A 25,178-nucleotide genomic window follows, 5' to 3' on the forward strand; every position below is an offset into this window, starting at 1 on the left:
GAAGGTGTGCTGGGAGGATGAGAGGTTATTAGTAGTGAGCGCTTCAGGGATAACACATAAGATACTGATTTAAATAAAAATCACCATAACAGCAACTCTAACAGTACCCTGTAGGTCACTTGGAGTCGAATCAGAGGCTCCAGTGCTGCCACACTCGGAGCATTTCCTAGCTGCAAATATCACTCTGGAGAGAGCCAGGACTGCTGCCTGTGCTCCTGAGCAGGGACAGGGACAGGGAGGCAGGCACTGTGCCAGGGATGCCTAAAGAGACCCACTGCAGTGAGGTTAGAGGCTGGAGCTGCCGTGAGCCGTGAGGGCACACTGTGCTGTTTGCAGCGCTGCCAGGAGCCACAGTGCCAGGAGCTGTGCAGGGCCTCGGCGGCCCGGGCTGTCTCCTACCTTGAGCTTGCAGAGATTAACTGCACTGAGGATGCGTGGTTTGTGTGGACAATACAAAGGGGCCCCAGCTGAGGCTGGGGACAGCTTCAGCTCCTCATCCATGGGAGAGGAGCGGAGTGGTTTCCTTGCCACCCATGATATCAAGAGTGCTTTTGTCAATGGGGTGTGAAGGGGTCATAAAACACTACCAGCTATCTCCATAGACAGCTAATCCATTGCTATGGATTTGTTATTAGGGAATCTGGCAGACCCTTGTGCAATTCCTTGTAGCTGGCTGTAACTCTGCTGCCATGGTACAGCCACCCGCAACATCAGCTGCTCTCATCATGATACGGAGCCATGTCATGACATGCTATCAAAAAATGGAGATGCGATGCAACATATTAGCCAAGCTGTCAAGATAAAATGAGTCTCAGCACGTAACAGAAGGGTTTCTCCGCTTCGGGGATTTTTGTACAAGGATTTTTTAGAGTGTTTCCTCCTGATCAGTGTGCTTCCATGAGAACTGGGCATTTTGCAGTGTAAACCTCCCATGCCCTTCAGCTTTCCCATCAAATATGGGCAGACCATCTGCTGGACCTGCTGCACAGACAGCATGGGCTGCGCCAAGGTGGATCTGCATTACCAAATCTCTTGTCACTTCCCGCTCAAGGGAATTTAAACCACCTGGAACAGTTCCCTCTGGGAGGACCCAGCTTCCCCAGGACGAGCTCACAGCCTGGCTCTTGCATCAAGCAGCGTGCGTACGGCTCAATCCAGCACATTTATGCATTAGAGTGGGTGACTGGAGATACCAATCCAGCCCAGATCCTGCCCACGGAGCTGTCTTGGGAACATTACAGACCTACTCAGCATCAGCTGCTCTCTGAGGACAAGGCAAGATGGGCAAACTCACCTGCTTGGAATAGCTGCTGAGAGTGGTCAGAGGCCAGGAGCTGTGGCTGGTTGCTCTCCACTGCCTTGTGATGGGGTTTCTATAGTACTGCAGTCTCTGTTTGCACTCATACTCTGCACAGAGACAGTCACTCAGGTTTAATGTCCCTGTAAATGACATGTGTGAGTTTTTTTCCAAATCAACATAACCTTCTTGTAGATGTGGAGCTCCTGGTGCAGTGCTGCAGCCCTCCAGCAGCACCCCAGTGCTCTGCAGCCCCCTCAGGGTGCTCATTTCAACATGGAAAACCCCAAATGGGGCAAAACCAACAGAGATGCAGCACAAGCAGCCAAAATCCAGCTGTCTGGGGCTACACAAGTCCTGCTGTCAGTGGGTCCAAGCCAGTGGTAGTATGAGCATGGTGTTATACATTCACAGCAGGCATAAGGGTATTTCCAGGACTCTTAGAGGCCAGTTTACAATGCTGGGATTCTCTCCAGCCAAACCACTTGGGTTCAGATTTCCACTAACCCATCTCGTTTCCTTATTTTTCTGAATCTCCCAGCAAAAATTAAACCATTGGCCGCTTTGACCAGCTCTTTGCCTGGAATTAAATTACTGATTTCTGACCACTGGTTGGTGGTCCTGGGCTTGCTTGTCCTAGGGAGAGGGTGGTAGAGAGTAAAAGCAAGGTAACAGAGAGTAAAATTGCACCGAAGAGCTTGGGCCAAACAAGCAGCTTTGTCCCCAAGTGTGACAAGGTGATTGACCTCAATATCCTTGTGCCATGGGAAAAGGCAGATGCTGCACAGCATCCCCTGCAGCATCCCTGTGATGTGGGATTTGAGGAAGACATGGAGGCCTGCTGCTGCTGCCTGCCCTGCTGTGTAGCCCCTGCCAGGGTGCTGCCCTCTTTGAAGGGCAGCAGAACTCTCAGGAAAGCCTCCAGCCCTGATACAAAGACTTCCAGTGTCAGGGAATCCTCTGGAGCCTTTAGTGATCTCTTACAGGTGACAAAATGATATTCACTGTTTTTATTGGTTGAATCTGCACAGATTTGGCTTCATCCACTTGGATGCATGCTGGCAGGTGGAGGGTCAGGATGGTGGGGTCAAGCACACCATCCACACCACTGAGCCACAGCCAGCCTGGCTTTGCACATTGTGCCAGCACTGGGTGACAAAGGCGTTTGATGGGCACCATGTTTGCAAAGTTAAGGGTCTTTCTAGCACACGTGTATTGGCTGCCCTCCCTGTACAACCATGGAAATGCTGCGGACAGTTGTGTACCCCATATAAAGGGAAGATTTGATTTGCCTTCCCTGAATGCCTGTCTGTCCCCGTCAAGCACAGCAAGAGCAGAGGAAACCTGCTTGGCCCAGCCAGTTCCCTCCCCAGTGGTTAAAGATAGATAAAGGCAACTGAGAGCATCACCTCCAGAGAGGTGACTGTCCAGCTCTCCTTGGCATTCCTGCAGTCTCTCCCCAGGCTTGGCTCCCATCGGGCTGGTGTCTCTCCCGACTCAGGGCTTGGGGAGGGCAAGATCTGCCCCACACGCTTCCAGTCTATGACTCAGGTCTTCTAAATCCTGCCTTGTTTCATGCCTTGAGAGGCATCCCACGTCTTAAAGGATTCTAGCCATACTGGGGCCAACTTGCCCATCCTGGGTGTAAACCCTTAGCTCAGGCAGAGCTCAGGTGGCTTTCCTTACCGAGATCTATTGGTAAAGTTCCTTTTAATAGCATGTACGTGATGTGGAGTGGGATAAACCACTCCAACTCTGGCTGGCACGTCATAAATCTCAGGGAAAAAAATAATGCAAAGGGCCAGGAGGCTGGGGGGTGAAAAAAAGCAGAAGGAAGAGACTGTTTTCTGAGAACCCAAAGCAGTGAGGGGTGGAGAGCAGGAAAGGCAGGGTTGTACGGCTCGCTGGGGCAGAGTGTGCAGTTGTTTATACTGGAAATGAGTTTCTGTTTATTGCAAGCTATGGTGGGGAGACCACAAAGTGAACGTAAAACAAAATGGGAAGGGTGTGGGAAAAGTCAGGGGAGGGGGAGTGGGTGCCTTTGACAAACTCCAGAAGTCACGTCCAGTAATAAATCAAGCCGGGATCTGTCCCAGGACACAGGACCCAGAACATCTGCTTGGGCTGCAGGGAAGCTGGGCAGGCAAGGAGGGATCTCCCAGCCCTGTCTGGGGCCAGGCAGGAGGCAGGGGCTTGGGGGGCTCAGCCACCCATGGGTGCTGAGTCCGGCAATGCTCATATGCCAGCAGAGGTGGACCGAGCACCTGACTCTACCAGGACACACGGCGAACTGCACTCAGGGCTGAGGGATTTAGCAGGCGTCTTCAGTCAGCCTCTCCATCCTCAGTAGCCATCCCTTGACTGCTCTGCACCTCCATTTCCTTGTCTGTAAGGTGGCACAGGGTGCTTTTCTGCCATTTATCACTTTTCCCAAGCTTTGCAGCAAATACTGCATGGGATGGCAACTCCTGCAATGCCTCAGAGTTGGGGTATGGTGTAGGTGCCACTGGGAAGGGAGGTCCCCTGATCTCTTCCAGGGTAGCAGGAATTGATGTAATAACAGGGCTGCTGGTGAAATGAGAGACAAATCTCATGATAACCCCACTGGAGCCAGCAATGCATCCGTTCCGTGTACAGACTTTGAAGGTATTAAGTGCTAAGGATTTTGATTTGACATCGAATCCAGCTGCATTTTTGTGAGAAGCCCTTGCAGGTTACAGCTCCAGACCTAACTTTCATAAATAATCTGTTGCCTTGGGTGTAGTGCTTTGGAAGGGGTGGTGAATGTTTGTTTTGCAGATTCAAGCATTCCCCTCCTCTTCTTCCTTTTCCCCTTCCTTGGAAAATGGATCCTATTAACCACTGCAGATGACACAACACATGCCAATACATTTGCAACCCATTTGGCTCATAGTGAGGGCTGCTTTCGAGCTACAGACTTCCCCAAGGGTCCAAGTAAAGCATTGTCATGGGAAGAGAAACAAAGATTGTGTGTCTGCCCTGTGAGTCCTGGCACAGTTGTTGACTTTCCAGCCCATATTAGTGCAGAAAGCAGGAGAGACAGCCACTGAGATGCATGTGTGAGTTATGACCTCAAAAGTCATTTGACTTTCATTATGCTGGGCCATGGTTGAGCTGCTCTGCCGTAATACTGTGGGTGCTGCTGTGGGATCTGCTGTCCAGAAATGCCTGTGACCCACTTTCTGGGCACGGGGTTGCTGTATCACACTGATGATATGCCTCCAGCATCTTCCTGTGACAGACAAATCCCAAATCTTCCCATCAGGATCCTGGTCGGGTTCAACCTCGTGTCACCACTGGAAAGGTCCAAAACTTTGGCAGCATTGCAGCATTTCCCCACTTACTCCAGGCATATTGCCTTCCTTCCCGTGCTTCTGGTGACTTACAAACCATGGGACAGACCTAGCTGCACTGGCATTAACCCAGCCAGAGCTGCTTTTTCTGCTCCAGGAGAGGATGGCAAACTATTTGGGTAAACCCCTAGTGTTCTGCTCTGTCTGTTTTTTGCTAGCACCTCCTTGCAGCTCTCATCCTCAGCCAAGCCCTGGCTCTCAGACCCATCCCGTCTGCTCACCTCATCTCAGAAGGATTCTGAGCCATCTGTGTGCATTGAGATGATGCATCTCCTTATTGCAGGAGGCATTTGCAGTGTGTTCCTGGTCCATGATGGGGCTCATGTGATGGGGCTCATGTGAGCCAGGACACCACACCATCCTTATGCTGCTGGCAAGGTCCAGACCATGGGACTTGCTCTTCACCTGTAATTTTCTGTGCAACGCTTCAGAGAGCACAGCAAAATCCTTCAGTGACTCTAATAACGTTTCCCTTCAAAGCTCTAGGGTATTTCCCCCCCATCCCTGTGAAGTCACGCTTCAGGTCTGCTGAAATCCTAGCAAATACCTCCTAAAATCCCCTGGAGCCCCTGCGACAGTTTATTGAGAGTCCAGGACTGCTTGACCTTGGAGGGGGTGAGAAAGGGAGGGGAAGAATGAGCAGCCCTGTGCTTCCCTGCCAAACTACTTGATCCAGTGCTGAGCCTCTTGCAGAGACCACAACCCAGTCAAAAATCAGTCCCAGCCCATCAGTGGGGTATCTGGGCATAATGCCCTTCTCTCCCCTCTGCTCCAGGTCTCGGGGGGGTCTCCCGCTGTGCTGGGCAGTGCTGCTGCATGCACAGTGTGGTGTGTTCCCCAAAAAAGCAGCAGTGCCCCAATCACCTGTGGGTGGGGCCCATCCCAGCATCCTGGCTCCTTTATCCTGCCCAAAAGAGGTATGGGGATCTCTGAGTGACAACTCGTTCCTAGCTGTGGTGCTTGGTGTGAGCAGGGGGTTTGCCCACCCTGGAGATCTATCCTTCCGCTGGGGATTCCCACCAGTCCTCAGGAAATAATTAAAATATTGATAACAATATTTTGTATGAAAATAAGTGCTTGTTATTTCTTCTTTGTTGTAAGCAAATCAGAGGATGCATGACAAGCTGCTCTCCTCCATCAGGAGAGGCTGTGCTGAGCATCCAGGTTATAACTGTCAGGGCAGACTTGGAACGATGCTGCTCTTGCCACTGATCCGGTGCTGATGCACTCGGGGAAGGTGTGTTTGCTTCTGGGGTTTCATTGTTAAAAGATCATCGATAAATTACGGGGAGTCCAGAGAAAAATTGATTAAAGGATTAAAAGATAGCCTATGACCTAAAGGGAAGATTAAGGGAATTTAGTGAGGTGCTTGCTGTGGAGTGGAGCTGGGGGGAGTAGGGAAGGAAGAAAATAAAAACAACCTTGCAAAGGTGGTGATTAGACCGGGTGAAAACAGTGGCTGTGGGTAACTAAATTGGTTTGTGCTTCACACTTTGTTTTGCAAATTTCAGGCTCTCGATTGAGTGGGAAGTGGCTCCCCAAGCCCCTCGAGCTGTTGGAGCTGCCTCGGCCACACATGCCATGAGTGTCCCCTGGGCTTTGCCCGCTGCTGTTTGTGGGGATTTAAGCATCGAGCCAGGATTTGAGGAAGATGAGCATCATTTTCACAAAGCAAAAGACCTTTTTTTAGCTCCCTTTCTTTACAGATGGGCTGAATAATGGGACGTCCCTTGAAGCAGCCTGAGTTAAGGCTGCAGCTATTACTTCCAAATGCAGTGAAGTCTGGAGCTGTGTGACTTACATCATCCCAAGGACCCCGTTGCCTTAAAAAAAGAATGAGGCCAGGGCCTGACTCAGGCCTGAGGATAAAAAAACAGACATTCATAAAGAGAGCAGTGGCCTTGAACTGTGGTGTTAGCTGAGCTGGTATCCCAGCCCACCGCATCCAGAAATGTCACACTCCTCTGGGTTTCATCCCCTTGAACAACACACTTTGGGTGAGCTGCAGAGACTGATGGTCTTCCTGCCTCCACCCCAGCACAGGGGAGGATTTAGGCTTGAGGTGGGGACACTCCCACTGTTAGTGACATGCCTGACTGGTATTTTCTCAAGGCTAGAAAGTGGGCAGCTGAGGACTGGTGTGGAGACCTCACTTCCTGTGATAAATTAGGCATCTTCCCATATACCTGTCATTAATGGGCTCGCATCATCCCTGAGCAGCCAGAATAGCACCATAAACCAGAGCCATCCCCTGAGGTGTCCTTCTCAGCTTCATCCCCACCATAGTCCAGTGCTTTGATTTTCCAGGATATATTATGCAGAGGCACATATGGAGTGGGTTGGGTGGCTTCACTGGACATACTGAAAGAGGCTGGCTACTGCTGAGAGGACTTGCACGTATTCAAGGTAGGAACAGCATGGGAAGATTGTCATTTCTCTGCATCCAGCTCTGGCATCTCTCTCGGGGGACCTCTGGCTCCAGGCCAGCTATTTTTGCAAGGTGCCTGCAGTTGGGATTTCCCAGCAGGACTGTAACAATGACCTGAAGCTGGGCAAAGTCACCGGGGCTCTTCCACACTCCCAGCATAGTCCCTGGGGCTCAGCGACAGGTACAGGCTGCAGATCAGCCCTGGAGCAGCGTAGCATCTCACCAGGAGAGTATGGGGGGCAGAAGGGCAGCCCCAAGGATATGAGTCAGTGACCAGGGGATGCTGAGTCTGCATGAGCAAACCCAAATGCAAACAGGATGGCCAAACGTGGGATGAGCAAATGGTTCCACTGCCTGTGCAGACACCTGCTGCACAGGAAGTAGTACCTTCACACAGATGCCCACTATCAGGTTCCCTGTCCCAACTGAACCCAAGGCTGAGCAGTCGGTACAGGCTTAAGGGCACCAAGGGTTCTGCCTTGTAAAGGGATGGGAGAACAGCCTGCAGCATTTTGTCTAGGAAAACATGTGTGAGAAAAGAGGAGAGGGTGGTTTTCAATAAATGCTGAAGGAAAGGAACTTTTCCTGCAAAAGCTGGTGCAAGTGCAAGGAGAAAGTGGATAGGGGATACATCTGCTTACTAACTGCTCCCATCAGTCCCTCCTCCTAACCAGACAGGAGAATAGAAGCCCAAAAATATCCTTTTCTCTACTCCAGAGAGACAGAAATCTCTTACTTCTTCTTTTGCATTCCCCATGGAGTGAGAAACATGTCTGCCAGGAGGTACCTCACTGGGGTATTGCAGAGAAGGAGCAGAGCAGAGAAGGGGATGCATCCAGACCGCATGTCAAGAGGGATGAAGAGAAAGGAGGCATTTTTGGAGAACTGCTGGCTGTTAGAGGCAGCCCACACTCCCCCACTGGGAGTGATAGCTGGTAATGTTCGTGGCTGGGTTGTTACTCAGTACATGACAAAGTGCTTATAGCTTCCCTCCAGAGGCTCCTCATGGATAAATATACAACTTCCAGGAGTTCTGGTGGGACAGCTTTGCTGAGGATACGTGGCTGCTGATGGTCCCAGTTGTGTCTAATCACACCTGGTATTTTCCCTGTCTTCTCCATCTGGAGAGAGGATGGATTGCTTTCTTGCTGCCTTTGAATAAGGTGATGGAGTGGGCAGGGGCATTGTGTGGTGTAGGTTATGCAGGGAATTTGTACCTGAAGCTAGGAAAAAAGGGAGAAGTGGATGCTGAGTTCTCTTCTGCAAGCACTGCAGGCAGGGAGACAGGGGACTGACGTGGCACAGAACTTCAGGGTCCCCAATACCTGCCAAAGAACCATCAAGGGCATTCCCCCTGCACAACTGAGAAGAGGAAGACACTGCCCTCCCTCACACCAGACAGGAATGTTCCCTCTCTCTGGCTGGCAGCTTTTAGAGCTGAGCTCCTGGAGGAGATTAGATTGCCAGGGGTCTGCACAAATTTGGGCTCCAGGACTATGTGTTGCTCACAGCTGGTGTGGACTGAGGTGGGGCACAGCAGAAACCAGAGCAGTGCCAGACAGCTCTGCTTTTTATCAAGGACTACCAAGGGAGGCAGATCCTTCTCCCTGGAGATCAGGGCTGTGATGTGCTCTCATGTGCACTGACCACAATCTGCTTGGGGTGAGGAGCAGCTGCTTGGGGAGCCCATGTGTTGCTAGGAAGCATTTTCCCCCTGCATTGCCTTGGCACAGTGCATCCAGCCTCATGTCGAAGAAAAAGGGTCCCTGAAAGGAGAAATTATTTTGGCAGGGACTGGAAAATCCCATGTAATTCATGCCCTTCAAACTTCCCAGCCATTTTATAAGGGACAGGCACAGCATTTGGATGGGAGCTGCAGCGACATCAAGCTCCCCTCTCCAAACCCCAGTGGAGGAAAGCCCCATGAATGTTCAAAAGCCAAGAGCACATCAGCCCCTTGCTCAACGCGTGGGAGCTGCAGCCCCGGCACTGCTGTGTGAGCGTGGAGACTGGCATCCTGGGATGCTCCGGTCCTGAACTGTGGGCATGGATGCGCTCTCCATCCCCGGGGCCTCCCAAGGCTGCGTTTGCCGGCACCCTCCCTCGGTTGCTGCACATTCTCTCACCCTATACCGCTCCTCAGGTCTCCGGGAGCTGGACGGGGGCCCGGCACAGTCAATCCTAGAGCAGCCGGTAACGACGTTCGGTCATTACTGCCCGGGGCTATGTGCGAACCAGTGACCTGGCTCTGAAATGGTTTATGTTACATGCAAATCCCCTCGCAGAGGTGTTGGGGGAGGAAAGCCGGCCTCGCCGTGAACTCCCCGGGCTGGAGAGCAAACCCCAGCGCTGCTGCAAAGAACCTCCCGTGCCGGGTGCGCTGCTGTGCCGCCGCATCCCGCCTTCACGGTGCCCCCATCCCGGGGGTGCCGCACCGAGCACGGCGAACCCCGGCCCCGCTCGAGGACTGGCGGTGCTACTGTTATACACAAAACAATAATCAGCTGCCGTAACGAGGATGCAGAGTAGCTGAGCTGGCTTCCCTGCTGTTGTGCCGGCTCCAAGTAGAAACAGCTGCATTTGGTTTGGTTAAATGTTTTATTTACTCACAATTATCCCAGATAACAGATTTGCTTTCTTTTGTTCAATATTTAATATTGTTTCAGAACAAAGCTGCTCTTTGGGTTCTGGTGGAGGACAGGGGGTTTAGTGGGGACTTTCCCCTGTGATGCAGTCCCAAGTGAAGGCTGGAGGTGCCCAGCAGCCCTGCTGTACATCCGTCCCTAAGGCATCTAGCCCAGAATCCTGTTCCATGGGGGACGAAGTCAACTGCAGGAGCACAGTTAGGGATTGGGGTGCTAGTGTGCTGGGCAGGATCTCCAAGGACTCATGGTCATTTTCCTTTGGACAGCAATGCTGTCCAGTACCAGCGCTGCTGGACAGAGGGGGAAGAAGGGGGTCTGTCATGGGTGCAGGATGCCAGATGGCTTCTCCTGCCTAAATCCCACATTTTGAGGAGCATCTCCAGAGACAGTTGCCATGCCAGCCATCCAACCCCCCCCTAGCCGCAGTTCTCACAGCCCCTCTTCTCTTGCTCTTTCCTCTCACAGACTGGGGCTGTGAGGCTTGCTCACTAATTTTCTGAAGCTTGGAGAGTGGTCAGGTTGAAGAGCACCTCTGCTGTGCTGCAAACAGCATGGCCTCGTGCAGTGTGGGATGAAGCAAACTCCAGTGAGCCTCTTATCACACCAGGAGCTTGCCCTGCTACATGGGCTTGAAAGTGGGACGTTCCTCTCTATGAATAATGCCCTACCCAAAAATTTACAGCGTTGCCTCTTGCCGTGTTCACTGAATTTTCTGCAAGGGAAATGAGAAAATCCATAGCTTGGTTTATGAGTCCCAATCAGTGTAAAACAGGGCCTTTTAGAAATTTATCTTTTGCTGAGTCCACCTTTTTCTCCAGCACCTTCTGGGGAATAAATTCTTGCTCTTTGAGGCTGGGGAGCTGGCTCCTAGATGGTAGCAGGGTCAGGGGACTTTGGCTACAGCTGTAGCTGTCCCTGGCCCCTGTTGGGAGCTACCAGGGAGGTGCTGCATCCTATGAGTGTCAGGACTGGGCCAGGTGCTGGCTGAATGTGGACAATTCTAGTGTCAGCTGGGATGGCTTACAGTCCAGAGGGGTATGTCTTCAGTGTCTAATTTCAAGCGGGAGGAATGTCTTCCTTAAAATGTCCACTTGCTAAGGTTGGGGTGGCTTAGACTGAAAGGGAGAGACGTAAACCCTGTCTCCAACACTTGCCCAGGTCACCCAGGAGGTCAATGAGGAACAAACCCATCTCACTCTGTGCCCCTGCACTCCTGGGTTCTCTAATTCTCTCTCAAATGAATTTTGCCTCATTAATTAAAAAACAAACAAACAAAACCATCAAACCAAAGCCAAACCCTTGCTTTATCCTTCTTGAAGAAGCAGTGGCTATGAACATGATGTTCCCAGAACATAGGGAGCATCACCTGCCTACGCACCACCCCACTGCTGTCCTTTGCACCCTTTCTCATCCTCATACTTACCCAAGAACAACTGGACAAGGGGAATCAGAGCAAAATCAAAGCTTCACCTTCATCCCTTTCACCAGCAACAAAACACAGCCATATCCAAACATTTGGATTGATGGAAGGCACTGTCCCCAGCCACAGCCATGCTGCACTCCAGCGCAGGTGGTGCATGGCAGAAGGATGCTCCCCTGATCCACCTGGCAGTAAAAATATGATTTATTCATCATTGTTTTCTTTGTTGTTTCCTACCAGCTTGCTGTACACAATTTTAGAAAAACAGCATTAGATAAATAATACATCATGCTTGCAGCCAGCATGTGCATAACAAAAGCATCTGTGTTGATGTGCGTGTAGACGTGAGGGGTCTGCTGCTCTTGTGCACATTTGCCCACATGCTCAGTGCTGGCATCTCACTCCCAGGTGGGTCCCTGTTGTGCCCTCTGGCCTCTGCAGCTTTCCTTTTGGTCACTCATCTGCCTTTTTACTCATCAGTACATACTCACAGCCTGCAAGGTCATGGCTGTGGTGCCAAAAAAGTCGGTGGGTGATGATATGGAGGGTATGTTAGGCACAGACAAGAGATTGGGCAGCAGTCCTGCAGTGGGCACTGGGGAGAGGCCAGGATGCAAACAGCAGGAGTCTGGCAGCAAACAGTATTGGTTCTGGGATTGTTCCCTAGCACAGGGCAGCACAGGGGTCCTGCCCATGTGCAGGCAGGTTGTGTCACAGCTGTACCTCTAGCACAAGCACATGCTGCTGCAAGGGACTCTGGAGCCTTTGCTGGTCCAAGACAGAGATGATGAGTTATGCAGGTGACCCCAAAAGCACACTATAGGCTCATTATCCCCCATCAGCCCAGCGCCTGAATGTGCCCCGAGTGCACCAGAAAAAATACCTCCTACAGAAGTGTTTGAGAGGCCTCTTAAAACTTTTATTGGCACTATTTTTTGTATTCCTCCACCTGTGGAGCAAGGCATCTTTAGTACGTTCAGCCCTCAGCAGGAGAGGAAAATTATAACTGATCCATTTCAGAAACCTCTAAAAGTGACCTAAAATAACTTTTCTATATATAAAAATGTCATGATTTTAATGTCCATTATCTCATGACCTAGCAGAGTTAGGAAAAGCTCTTGTAGATCATTTTTAGTGGTTTTTAAAATGGATTGGTCACACTTTTCCTCTGCACAGTGGGACTCAGGGTACAAGGATAACTGGGCTTTAGAGATGAGGAGGGAAACAAAAATGTGTATCTGTGCTGATGCATCGAGAGCTGTTTCATCCTCAAGGTCCACTTGTTGTGCTCTTACCAGCTGAGCAGGGGTGCTGGAGCTGGTCAAGCAACAGCTGTTTCCAGCAAGCGAGAGAGACAGAGGTTAAAAGGATGCAAAACACTGGGCACTGTGTGGTTGGAAAGCCAACTCCATCCCTGCCATTAGTCTTTTGTGGGGTCTTCAGAGATGATGACCCTGGGCCCAGGTTTTGCTGCCTGTTGCAGCCCCATATTCTGCTGGAACTGCTTGAGAGCAGCATGCCCATGTGGGATACACTTGGCTCTGGTGCAGCCTTTCATCCCCTCACCCTCAGCTTTTGCAACAAGGCTGGTTGCAGCTCAAGCCTCTGGGAAGCTGCCACAGCCAGGCATTAAACACACCAGGTTTCCAGAGAGGACATCAGCAGAGCAGAGGACATCAGCAGAGCACGTGGGAGAAGTGGCTTCCTGCCATGCGAGAGGTTAACAGACAGATTAGAGAGGGCAGGCACTGTTTGTGGCGAAAGGAAAGGAGCTCTGCCTTTACATAGTTCAGCAGCTCCATGAAGCGACAGGGAAGTAAATATTTGTCAGGATTAAGGAGGCTGTGTGCAGGAGAGAAGTGCCCAAGTGGCTCATTGTGTTACTTGGGCTGGTTTTGGCGTGGGGCAGGTGCTGAGAGCTGGACATCATCTGGAGGAGAATGAAGGAGGTTGGAGCAGGACACCCCACACCCAGAAGCACTGCCCAAAGCCTCAGGGCAGAAAAAGCCTTTAAGGCTGCTCCCTTGATGGCTTTGTTTTGCTCCACTGCCTTTCTTGCTCTCTCTGTCGGCCTGATGGGCTGGCCCACCTCCAAAGACAGCATTACAGAGTGCCGGATCGATTGGAGCCTGCAATTTTATTTGCTGTCTTTAAGAGCCTTTGATGGGCAGCATGAGCTGTGCCAGCGAGCGCCTTTCATGGGAGAGGAGGGGAGAGGAACTAGGTTGCAAGACACCATATCCCACAGGGAGATGAGGGCCCTGCCACCAGCTTGGAAAAGACAGAGTGGGCAAAAAGAGCCCTCCCAGTGCACCAAGGCAGCTGAGAAGGGGCTTGCAGTCCTCTCCTCCGTGGTGCCTGGCAGTCGTGATCACAGTCACTCATGTGTTGTCGTGGTCACGGCTCCAAGTGGCACATTGCACTGGCCCTGCTCTCTCCTGTGGGGTGGATTTACTCCCCATCAAGGTGGAAAATGGGGTAGTTGCATGACAACCCCCTCCCGAAATGCCTGTGGCTCTGGGACCGATGGCTCTTTGCAGAGATGGAGGTTGCAGGAGTGTCCCTGTGAGACAGCTTGTGTCTGCCCAGAAAGAGAGGGTGATAGCTGGGGCAAGACAGCTGCTGGGGCAGCAGCATCCCTTCAGCTGCATCTGTGCTTGAACTCTGCATCAGGAGGGCAGAGATGCAAGGGTGGTTTTGCCCCCTTCCTCAGCCTCTTCTTCCACCCCTGGCTTGCTAAAAGGCACTAGAGGATGAAAGGTGGAGTGTGCTGTGGACGCAGAGGGTTGGGGCTGCATTTGGGGCCCCAGTCCTGAAGCAGAGGGCAGGATTTTCAAGGCATTCAAGGCTGTGAAAATGGGGTATCTTCAAAGGCTGCTGCAGAGTGGGCTGGAAGCAGGGGGCAGCTTGGTCAGCCCCCACCTTCTCCCAGCAAAGCAAACCTGGAGGCATGAGCCCACCCCAGCCTCCTCAGTGGAGGAATTAGCACAGATCACAAAGAGCCATATCAGGGGTAATACTGGAGACAATGGAGGTAAATTATCCTCAGATGGACTACTAGTGACACAGTAGCAGTGCAGCATCTGGGGCCTTGCAGGTAGGATTGGATCCTGCGGGACTACAAGGATGCTCGAAAAAGCCCCGTCTGCTTCTGCCTGGCTTCCCGGCGTCTCTCGGTTCCGAGCGGGACAGCTGAACACAAGCAGCAAATGGGCGAGACGCTCGCGGTAGCATCCCTAGTGTCCCCAGCTTCTCCAGCGTCCCTAAGTAGCATTCCCAGCCCCAACCCTGTTTGCCGGGGGCCGGGCAGGTGCTGTTAGCCCACAGTGCCACCACGCGGTCACCTGGGCCCCAAAGGCTGCCCCTAAACTGCGTGCACCCCTTCAGCCCCTCCGGAACACTTCCAGAACCCCCACTGCATCCTGCAAAGGGCAATGCTGCGTTTGCTCCCCCCTTCCCCGGAGAGGCAGGGAAAGGGTTAAGGAGCCTGCGAGGAGGCAGAGGATAGAGCTGTAGCAGGGATCAGGCTCTTATCTCTGGCCTTGCGATTAGCCACTCTGTTTTGCTGTGGAGGGTCTGCTTGAATAATTTAACTGGGAGGCTCATTAACCAGACTCTGGCCTTCGTCTGTCGGCTGAAGGCTGAAATAGCCATTAGGAGGAACACACGGAGCGGAGCAGCACAGCCTTCCCTCCTGCTGGCCCCCTCCACTCCCTCTCCCTCTCCTTCTCCTTCTCCCTGCTCCCTGACACTGCTGCCCTTGGCTCTCTTGTCATCTGCTGGCTCCCTCTCAGCCCTGCCCCAGGGGTGCTGGCAGGTGTGCAAGCCTTGTGCCTCAGTTTCCCCTCAGCAGACTGTAGTAGACTCTGTAGACTCCAGCTGCAGCTGGAGCTCATTGCATTCCCCCCCCCAAACTTTTCTAGAAAAAGCCATCTTTCTTTCCTGAGCCTGGGCTCTGCTGTGCAATGCTGAGCCAAGATCCCAGCATCCTGCCCTGGCAGTCTGTGCTCATGGCAAACCAGCTGGATTGGCCCTCTCCAGGTGTCTGCTGCTGCCCATCAGGGTCCTGCTCTGGTCCTGGATGTGTCCTTGAGGGTGTTATGCTAGTGAGACCTGGGCTGTGCCTAAGTGGTCCGAAGAGACCTCCCAAACACCTGCAGCTCTGCAGGGCTGCACACACATTGGGGAATTGCAAGATATGGCTGCCGGGATGCCCCATTTTCTGTTGATGCTTCAGGTTTTGGCCTCCTTCTGGTGCAACAAAGGCACTGACTCCTCCACCCTTTATGCCTCTGGCACAGCAGGCAGAGGAGTGTTAGACTGGTGCATGGATTCCCTGAACCAACATCATAGAATCATGGAATCACAGAATGATCTGGGTTGGAAGGGACCTTAAAGACCATCTCATTCTAAGCCCCCTGCCATGGGCAGAGACACGTGGTGCACATCCAGCCCCGGGAGTGTATTTAATGGCAAGGCACTGTGCCAGGGTGCTGCAGTTGGAGCCAGACTCTGCTCTTAGCAATGCAAGTGCCCAGGTACTGAGAGGAGTTGACCTCAGCATCAGGTCAGTTAAAATTTTTAACAACAAGGACAAAATGTATCAGCTGAAAGGTATCACATCTCATCCTCTGCCAGCGCTGGCCTTCGGCATTTTGCAAAGTATTTCTGCAGCTCTGGCTGTTCTGCTGCAAAGAGCAGGATGTCCAGGAAAGCCAAATGCAGTGTGGGTTTAAATTCTCTTCTGACTCTGATGTCTAGGACCAGCTAACGAGGCCAGAGGAAGGCTGCTCCCACTGGGTGCTCTCATCCTGTCTCCAGTTGTCTCTTGGGAGGCAGAGCCCTGGGATGGGATGCTCTGCCCCATGCCAAAAGCATTAACACTGCTAATCTGCCTGCAGAGCTGAATTTTTTCTGCTGGTTTCACATTGTTACTCGTCATCTTGCCAGGGGTCCTTCATCCTCCCTCTAGTCTTTTGGAGGATCATCCCTCAACAAGTTTATCACTCCCCAGGGATGTGGCAGAGAAAGCTGAGAGCAGTGTAGCTTAATGGGGTCAAGAGAGCAGCACCTCCTCCTCATCAGCAACATCTCTGTTGCAGCCTGGAAGATAATTTCCCCGGGTACCTGCCAACCCCCTCTGTCACTCCATCTCTCATTAATGGTGAGCTGCCCAGGGAGAAGGGGAGCTGCTGTGCACAGCCCAGTCCAAAGTAAGGTCTCATGGGGGACCTCAGCACCATGCATGGGACAAAGACCCCCAAATACTTCCAGCAACTGATAAACACAGATCAGGCTCCCATTGCAAACTCTTTCCTCCCAGGCTGACAGCGGTAGGGTCATTCCCTTGCTCGGAACCTGGTGATAACCCCTCCTCAGCAGGTAATTACTTTTCTCTTTCCCTGGCAGCCCCACCGAGGGAGCCAGTGCTGATGTGCCGATCCAACAACTACCCGAAGGGTTTCTACTGCAGCTGGCACCTGCCTACGCCCACCTACATCCCCAACATATTCAACATCTCCGTCATGTAAGTGTCTGGGAAGGGAGGGTGGCAATGGGGCGAGTTTTAGTCCCTGCAGCCTGGAGCAGGTCTCAAGTAGTGCCATGAAGTCTTGGGGCAGTGAGTCTGACCTGTGCTGAGCATATGGGATCAGTGTTCCAAAAATGGAGCTGGGGAAGGATGTTTCAGGGACATACAAACCTGATGCTTGGGACTGGGGCATTGTGCCAAGAAAGTTTTGATTTCCCTAGAGGGGACAAGGAAAGTCCCCATCTCCCAGGTCCCCTCTCCATGCCTCCCAAGACATCCTCTCTGCACCAGTTGTCTGCAGTGGAGGTGGTGCCTGCTGGTTTTTGAGACATTTGGCACATCCACACACTTTCCTGCTGTAGTCTGGCTATGTTTGTGCAGCAGCAGTGTCTCTCAGCTAGAAAAGGCCATGGCATGGCATCATTCCCCCCCATGCCTGAGTTCTGGCACAGCCCTTATACAGGCTGGTGCCATGCATTATCTTCTTCCTCTCGTGGGAGAGGCAGACCCAACCCCAACCCTAGCAGGGTCCCATCCTTTCCTTGAAGCCAGCGTGAGGACATTTACTGCAGTCTCTGTGTAGGCTTAGGATAAAACATCACACACAGGAGCCTACCCAATTTCCTGGCAGGAGGAAAGCAGCCCCTTTGGCTGTGGCAGAGGCTGGTGCATGGGGGCCGTGGGCTTAGTGAGGACACAGAGATGCTTACTCTGCAGCTTCCTCCAGCAGCTTGGATGCGTCCATAGGTAACAGCTATTCTCACCTCTGCTTTCCAGACACGGCACAAAAGAGATGGTCTGTGAGAAGGATGCAGTTCCCAAAAACAGGTGTCACATCAGATACCTCCAACTCTTCTCAACGGTGAAGTACAAGGTGACTCTGACAGTCACGAATGCTCTGGGCAAAAACTACACCACTGTCACCTTTGACGAGTTCGCCATAGGTAACTTCCACGGCAACAACTGGCCTCTCCAAGGTGGTGTTGGGGTTGGCTTGCTCTGTGCTCAGCGTCGCCCACTGGGGAGACGGGATGGGGAAAGGATTGGCTCTCCAAGTGGAGTCTCTGCCTATCCATGCATGAGATGGAGACGGGGTCTGAGCCATGCTGGCATCCTCCCCATGACCCTCTCATTCTCATGGCCCTGCTGTAACTGATGCCAGCACCTGAGCATCCTGGGGGAGCCAAGCAGGATGGCCACAGCAGCCTCCATGCTGGTCACATCAGTGGCCTGGTGCCCTGCGTGGTCCCATCCCCAGTGGTCCAGATCGCCCATGGTTGCTGAGCTCCTCCCTGCTTGGGAGACTGGGAAGTGGCTGCCACGTACCAGGGCAGAGACATGTTAAAATTGTGTGGTCCAAGTGGTGTTGCCCATCTTACCCCTCAGAGTGTCCCTAAAAGAGAGGTGTTTGTGCTGGAAGCAGTCCTGGGAATTAGGAGTGGAAGGAAATTAAAATGTCCCATTCACTTCCCTCCATCCTTAGTCAGGATGAAGTTCTCCCACAGTCAGCCTCCCCCAGCCCTTGCCCAGTATGCTCCTAAAAACCCTATTCCGCTTTTTGCACCCCTTCACTGCCCCATCAGGGCATCAGACGCTGTGCAGTGTGAGACAGGGAGTGGGAGGCTCTGGGAGCTGAGATGTCCATGTCTCGGGCTGTGCCGCAGGGATTCTGCCCAACCATGTCCAGACCCACGGTGGAGATGATGCTCTGACCGTGAAGGGCAGGCATGAACCGAGGAACTGAGTGCCAGACACAGCAAAACAGGCAGCTTTTGCCACCAGCCAAAGCCAGATTACAGCTGGTGCTGTGACATCCTCAAAGAACGGGAAAAATAGGAGAGCGTAGAGTTCAGGAATACGTTGAAAAACAATTTGCTGGTTACATGTGGCAATTACTGGACCAGAAAAACAAATAAATGAATCATTGAAGTGCAGCCAGCAGTTGTTCTTCGCCTTCGGTGTGCTACACATCCCAGTCCAGAGAAGCCGGAAGTACCAGAGTACAAGAAGAGGAGCTCCACTGGTATCCCAGGTTTTCCTTTCTACTCCAAATCCTGGAAAATAGTGAACAAGAAGCAAGGTGCCAGCTCTGAACAGAGCAGGATGCTTTGGGAACATTGCTAACAAGGCAGGGAGCTTAGTGGGAAAGTGGTGGAGTTTCAGTCACTGGAGTGCCTTTAAATGGAAATTGTTGTGTTTGTGGAAGATACACTCCTTAAAAATGAAGGTAACCTCCAGCCTGCAGGGCCCAGGACAGCAATTAAGCTGCATTTTCCAAGTTCCTTGCATTCCCTCCTGTAGGAGTTCAGGGCATCCTCTTGTAACATCTGCATCCCACCCATGCCCTGCCTGGCTTCCCAAACATCTGGTCCTCCATCCAGCACACAAGGGTAACTCCCCTGGGAAGCACACCCAGCTGCAAGCCTCGGGCATCCCAGCACCAGCACAAGCCAGATCCAGCCCAGCAGTCTGAACTCAACCCAGGTCGGAGGAGTGGCCAGCAGAGGCCAGCTGCCCCAGGCCAGCCCTTAGCATGGGTGTACTATGGCTGTCTCTCGCAAGAGTGCCTGGAGAGGTGCAGGGTGCCTGGACACATCCCAGCATTTGCAGTGGGAGACGAGACCACCCAGCATTGCCTGGCAGATGCTCCAGGATGGCACCTGGGGAAGGGGTGATGGGCTGATGCTGATAGGAAGGGCCATGTCTTGCACCCTGCCACCAGCCCTCTCCCATAACCAATTCAGCATCTAATGGCCTTAGAATCTCCTCAGGACTTAGTATGGACACCATGGATAAGTAGCACAGAGAGGGTGGTAACAGAGTGCTGAAGAAGGCAGTCAGGAAGCTTAGCAGAGTCTTTATAGGATGAACTCGGCTGCTTCTGAACAGCAGCCACCTACCCCGAGTGGAGCTTTGCCATCCTGGTGTTTCCAGTTAAAACGAGAGCACTGTGTTAGTGCATTTCGCTCCGCAGTTTTGCCCCAGGTTGGCTGCTGTCCTTACAGAAGGTTCAGTGCCTCTTCCAGCTCCCCTCTCTGCAGTTGCAATCCAGTACTATGTTCCAGTATGGTGGGTGCTGGAGGTGTGGATATAGCACCTGATAGGTTTTCTGGGGATCTCCACTAGCATTAGCAGGGTTGATAAGATCTCATCTTGGAAATTTTTCTGGGTTTCCCTCTGCTAAGTGAAGAGGTGGAAAACTCATGGCTCAGGGCAAAGCCGCTGCTCCGGCTCGTTGAAAAAGTGCTGAGTGGGAACATTGCAACATCTGGACACAACCCGCTAAAATGAAGAGACATTGTCAACCAGCACCTGTGTGATGCTTCTTCTAAACCCCATGGGCTGGGGTTGTCAGAGCATGCCTTCTGTTTTTCCCTTAGCTTAGAGAAAAGCGTCATACCTTCTGCATGGAGGTTAAACTCCCGCCGTGAAGTTCTGATCTCGTGCCCTACTGGGCACGGAGCAATCCGGAGCAGTGCAGGGCAAGCAGCTCTCCCTCCCAGCACCATCTGAGCCAGGAGCAGACCCACTGCTGGGTTGGACCACCCACTCAGCCTGGGCAAGCACAAAAAACCCCCTGGGAAGGAGTGACCTGCTTTGGTTTTTATTCCTCTCTCCTTGCTCCCTCCCGGGAGCCCACAGCAGAAAATCCCTTCCCCAGCTGCTCGGAAGATGGTCTCTAATTGAGTGGAAAATGATTGGTACTTTCTTTTGCTGTCCTGAGCCCATGCCTTGCTGGCAGTCGTGCCGTGCTGGTTATTAGCAGCCAGCTGCGAAGGGTCACTCTGCTTTGTCATTTTCAATGATGACTGGAAAAGCTTTTCTGGCCCCCTGGGCCCCATCTCCCATTGGTAGGAGATCCGGGCTGCCTTCCTCCTCATCTTGCTCCTGGAATTTGTTTTCATAATTACGTCTTCTGCAGAAGTATTGATATTGGTAAAGGTGAGTGTGAGGAGGTTCTGCAAAACCTTATAGACAGCAGCGCTCCAGCCTCAGGCAGGAGGAGGTGGGAAAGGGGCTGGATGGGAGAGGGCCGAGAGGCAGAGGCAAATACCAGGGAGGAGTGAGATGGTGTGTCAGGAGTGGCCACCTCCTCCGTGATGGCTGGGACAGCATGGGAACATTTGTGATGCTCCAGGACACAAGCCAACCTTCCTCACTTGTGTTTCAGCCCAATAACCAGGTAGCTGGTTTTTATATCCACCAGGAAAGCCAGAACACCATCACCACAAGCATCCCATCTCCCCACTTTTATCCTCGTGATCCTGGGGGAAAATATCGGAAGATGCACAGCATTAAAAGGAGGAAGGCAGCCTTGGATGGGGCCTTGCAGGCATGGGTACCTTCCCCATGTCTGCTGCCCATGTCCTGTGTGACCTTGAGAAGGTCATTTGATTGTCCTAGCTCCAGCTCTGTGGTGATGAAGATGCAGAGCATCTCAGAGAGGCTGCACGAGCACAAACGTGCCCATGTCTGTATGAAATTTGGAGTCTTTGAACACGGGTATACAGTTGCCTAAGCAGAAGGTCAGTTCAATTCATACTACTTAGGGAGGCAGAATTAAATTACCTAGACTGACATTTGGCTAAGACATGGAGTTTAATATCCCTCTGCTCATGGAAAATGCCAGGGGATATTTAATGGCCGCAAGGGATCCATTTTAGTGCTTGTTGGAGAGATGGGTTGGGCGGCGGGCTGCTCTCTGCCACAGGGTCTCGGCTGCCTTTCTTGAACTGCCACCTTCATTTTGAGGCATGTCTGACAACAGCCAGGGGCAATGGATAGCTAAAGACTCACGGTTAAGCATCAGCATGCAGCGCCTTAAAGAAAAGCTGCTCTCAGATGCTCCTCTTGCGCTCCAAACCCTTGCTTGGACACAGCAGCCAAAAACCAAGTGGGAAGAGCTGTGAGTAGCCTCCTGGCCAAGTCCCCTTCCCAGGAATGTCTGATGATGCTCCCTCAGCTCTGCAGGATAATATTACATCTGGTTTTATAGCCGCTTAACCAGTACTCAGCCTAATGCCCATCATCCATTATTATTATTACTATTACTGCTTTTATTACGTTACTGCCTGCAGGCCCTCGGTGAGGACAGGGCTCTATTATGCTGGCTGATGTACATCCAGACAGCCCCTGCCTCACATGTGCAGGCTGAATGAAGGCAGACAAAGGCTGGGGAAGGAGGAGCGCTTGTCCCTGTCTGGGGAGCAGGGACCCAGGAGGCTCCAGGGGATAAAGGACTCCTTCAAGGTCACATAGAAATCAAGGGGCTGGATACACCCTGTCTCTCCTTGCTCCTCAACTGGCCCCTATGGGACTAGTCCAGGTGTTTCCCATGATGTCTGTTCTAGGAGACATAGGTCTATCCTCTCTGGACAGGCTGTTGGAGGTGCAGTCACCTCTCCTGGCTGTTGTGTCCCCACTGCCTTGGAGGGATGTGGCAGATTTGGCTTTGTGCTTTTGGAGGGGTTGGTACTGCTGTGCTCTCTAGCCTGGGCTGGAGTCCCATGGATGGAGGGACACATGGGGAGGTAGCAGGGACTGCTGGTTTTCCCATTAACCCACAGTGTTGTTTGAAGCCTTGTCACAGCCAGGAACATGTGCTTGGAGCCAGGGCAGCCTTCTTCTATGCACCAGGAACAGTCTCCAACCCACGGGAGCCGGGCTACAGTCACATCCCTGCAAAATGGGCAGGTGACTCCCACCTCAGCATCAGGGCACCCTTTTTTCTGACTTCCTCCAACCATCACATTTCTCATTGCTGCCCAAGTGCATTTGCCTTGCCCAGCACGACTGAATTTAAGCATCCCTCCAGGCTGGCATACTAAAAACCAGGACCAGGCTCCCTGTGTTACCCCAGGGAGTATCCATTACGTCCACCCCTAAGCCTGCACTTTCCTTTGCACTTCCTCACTGCAGAGCTGCAGTTCACAGTCATCTGCATTCATTCAGCCAAACAGATTTTTGTTTGCAAACCAAGCCTGCTGAGCCAGTGCTGGATTTATACTTTTCCGTATGTGTTTGGACTCCAAGTCCCTGTCGATGGAAGCTGATGTCCAGCCCGAGCCCTGGGATTCAAAGCAAACGTAGGAATTGCAGAGCCATCTGGAGTAGCTCAGCACAGCACAGCCCCAGCAAGTCCTCCTGCTGAGGTTAAAGCTGTAAATGGAAAATCATGTCCTGTCCTGCCACAGAGAGTGGTCAATGGGTGCTGGGAGGGTGGCACAAGGCACCCGTGGTCAGGCACATGAGTGCTTCCTTACCAGCCACTCCCTGAGCCTCTGGAGCATCCTCTGAGCACCAGGTGCCATGGGGATGGAGGAATGCCCAGCCGTCCTTGCACTCGCTGTGACAGAGGGAAGGTGATGGGAGGCAGGAGAGGGTGGTGTCAGGGTGGTGATGAAAATGATGGTAAAGAAGGACTGCAGCAGGGTGAGTGCCAGGGTGCTGAGCAAGAAGGCTGGGGAGGTGGTGGTGGGCTATGTTTCAGGCGAAACAGGTTCTACCAAGGTAGTTGGGCTGTGGCTTAATTTCAGCAGCCCCCCATGGCCAAGAAAGTGTGTCTGAAAGCATCACAGGCTGGTTTCTTGTAAGAGGAGGAAGCAGTAATGGTACAGGGAAGGTGTCTTCCTGGAGACAGTTGCCGCGATGCCACCATCATTCTGGAGCAGGATGGCAGCGAGCAACATACACTCGACTCCACTTGGTGCACACTGGCCCCACGTCAGTGTGTGGTCCCATTTGAGCAAAGGGGGAGATGCCCTTCTTGCACAGGACAGGGCTGCAGGCAGCAGGCAGGCAGGCCAGCGAGGGAGCAGCTCACTCACCACCTCCTTCCTCTCTCAGGGCAGGCAAAGCCCCTGTGTGGACATCACCTCCCGCCCACAGCAGGTGAACCCTGTGGTCAGCATGGAGAAGACCTCTGAGAGCAGAACAGGAGCTCTGCTAGGCAGAAGGGGGCTCCCCATGGCCCTAGTGTTCCTGCTTCATGCTTGGCAGTGGAGTTTGATGCTGGCATCTTCACAGGCTGCTTCTTGAGGTGGTCAGAGCTAGGGGACCATTACTCAATCCAGAGATTTTCAGGCCAAGAGGGATCCATTCACCTGCATGTGGTCATCAAAACAGGGTTAAGGGCCTTCCCAGGACATGAGGACTCACGTGGATTGCTATTCTTAGAGTGCACAGAGAGCCCTCTTCCACCTCTGGCACAGCTGTGTGCCCAGCTCCCTGTGTCCAACTCCTCTCTGGCTATGAGCAAAGGAGAAGCATGGGCGTACACAAATTTTTTTAGATTTGCCGTTTCAATTGGGAATTTGAGCTGTCAGGATTGATCAAACCCTTGGCAAGGAGCAAGGCTTGCTCTGCAACAGGCAGCAACGTTCATCACAGCCTGTCTGCGATGTGCTTCTGGCACTCTGAAAGTAACTGCAACATCAAAGCATGTTGCATAGCTCACAGCCAATTAATATTCACTTCAAATACATGTCAGGTAGCAAGAAAATATTCCTGTATCCCAAAAGCAGAGTAGGGCAGACAGAGAGAGAGAGACCTGGAGTAGAAAGTGACCAGGGCAAGCCTTCCCCTTTAGCAAATATGTTCTGCTATTGCTTTGAATGCCCAAAACCCCAGCCCCAAACCCAAGGGCTAAACTCTGCCACATCACTCTGAAGTAAGAGGGTTTGAATGTGGGTCACACGCCCAGAAATCAACAGGTGCAATGAAAGTGCAGGATTTGGGCTTGGTGGGCTCCTCACCCTGACCTCATTAGCCCTGTCCAGGAGGGATGCTCTCTGCCCAGGCCGGGTTGTTTCTGCCAGCACTGGCACCTTCTTAATGGTGGTACTTTGAGCCAGGACAGCCATGCCACTGACCTGGACAAGAAAAGGTGATTTGCATCTAATTAGTTTGGGAAAAGGATGTTCTGCTTGTTGGCTGCTATCCTTGGAAAGCACATGGTGCAAAGTCCAGCCAGCTGTGCCAAGGGGTATAAAGGAAGGATGCCACATCCAAAGCTTTACCAACCACCTTTTTGTCTTCTCTTCCAGTAAAGCCAGACCCTCCGGAGAGTGTGGTGGCCAAACCCGTGCCCAATAACCCTCGGAGACTGGAGGTGTCATGGCAAAACCCCTCATCCTGGCCTGACCCTGAGTCTTTCCCGCTCAAGTTCTTCCTGCGATATCGGCCTCTCATCCTGGACCAGTGGCAACACGTAAGTGATGCTGCACTGTGTGGGATGGGACAGAGCAGGGGGAGCTGGTGACTGGGAATAAGTTGCACTGTGAACAAGGTTCAGGGACAAAAAAACTGTAAAGTTATGGCCAGGCAACCTCTCTTGTCCCTTTTCTCTTCCTCTCTGTCTTTTTTTTTAGCTCACACTGCCTACAAATGGCTCTGCAGGCTCTCCCTGCTTCACATTTTCATCCACAGCCCCTACCTAGTTTCCATACATATGTTCTATATAAAACTTGCCAACGAGATGTAAAA

At 52.3% G+C, this 25,178-nt stretch overlaps 1 protein-coding gene across 7 annotated transcripts in view; it reads left to right on the plus strand.

The window, feature by feature from the left end:
• Positions 1–25,178, plus strand: part of CNTFR (ciliary neurotrophic factor receptor) — a 202,381-nt gene that overhangs the window by 161,776 nt on the left and 15,427 nt on the right. For all 7 annotated transcript variants that reach the window (XM_027722242.2, XM_027722244.2, XM_027722243.2 and 4 more), the window contains 3 exons: positions 16,574–16,691; positions 17,472–17,638; positions 24,740–24,903. In XM_027722242.2, the coding sequence (XP_027578043.1) occupies positions 16,574–16,691; positions 17,472–17,638; positions 24,740–24,903 (449 nt within the window). The remainder of the gene's footprint in view (positions 1–16,573; positions 16,692–17,471; positions 17,639–24,739; positions 24,904–25,178) is intronic.

The sequence above is a fragment of the Pipra filicauda genome, unplaced genomic scaffold (genome assembly GCF_003945595.2).
Source record: "Pipra filicauda isolate LSUMZ 115617 unplaced genomic scaffold, ASM394559v2 scaffold343_size770392_pilon, whole genome shotgun sequence".
In the NCBI taxonomy this organism is placed as follows: Eukaryota; Metazoa; Chordata; class Aves; order Passeriformes; family Pipridae; genus Pipra; species Pipra filicauda.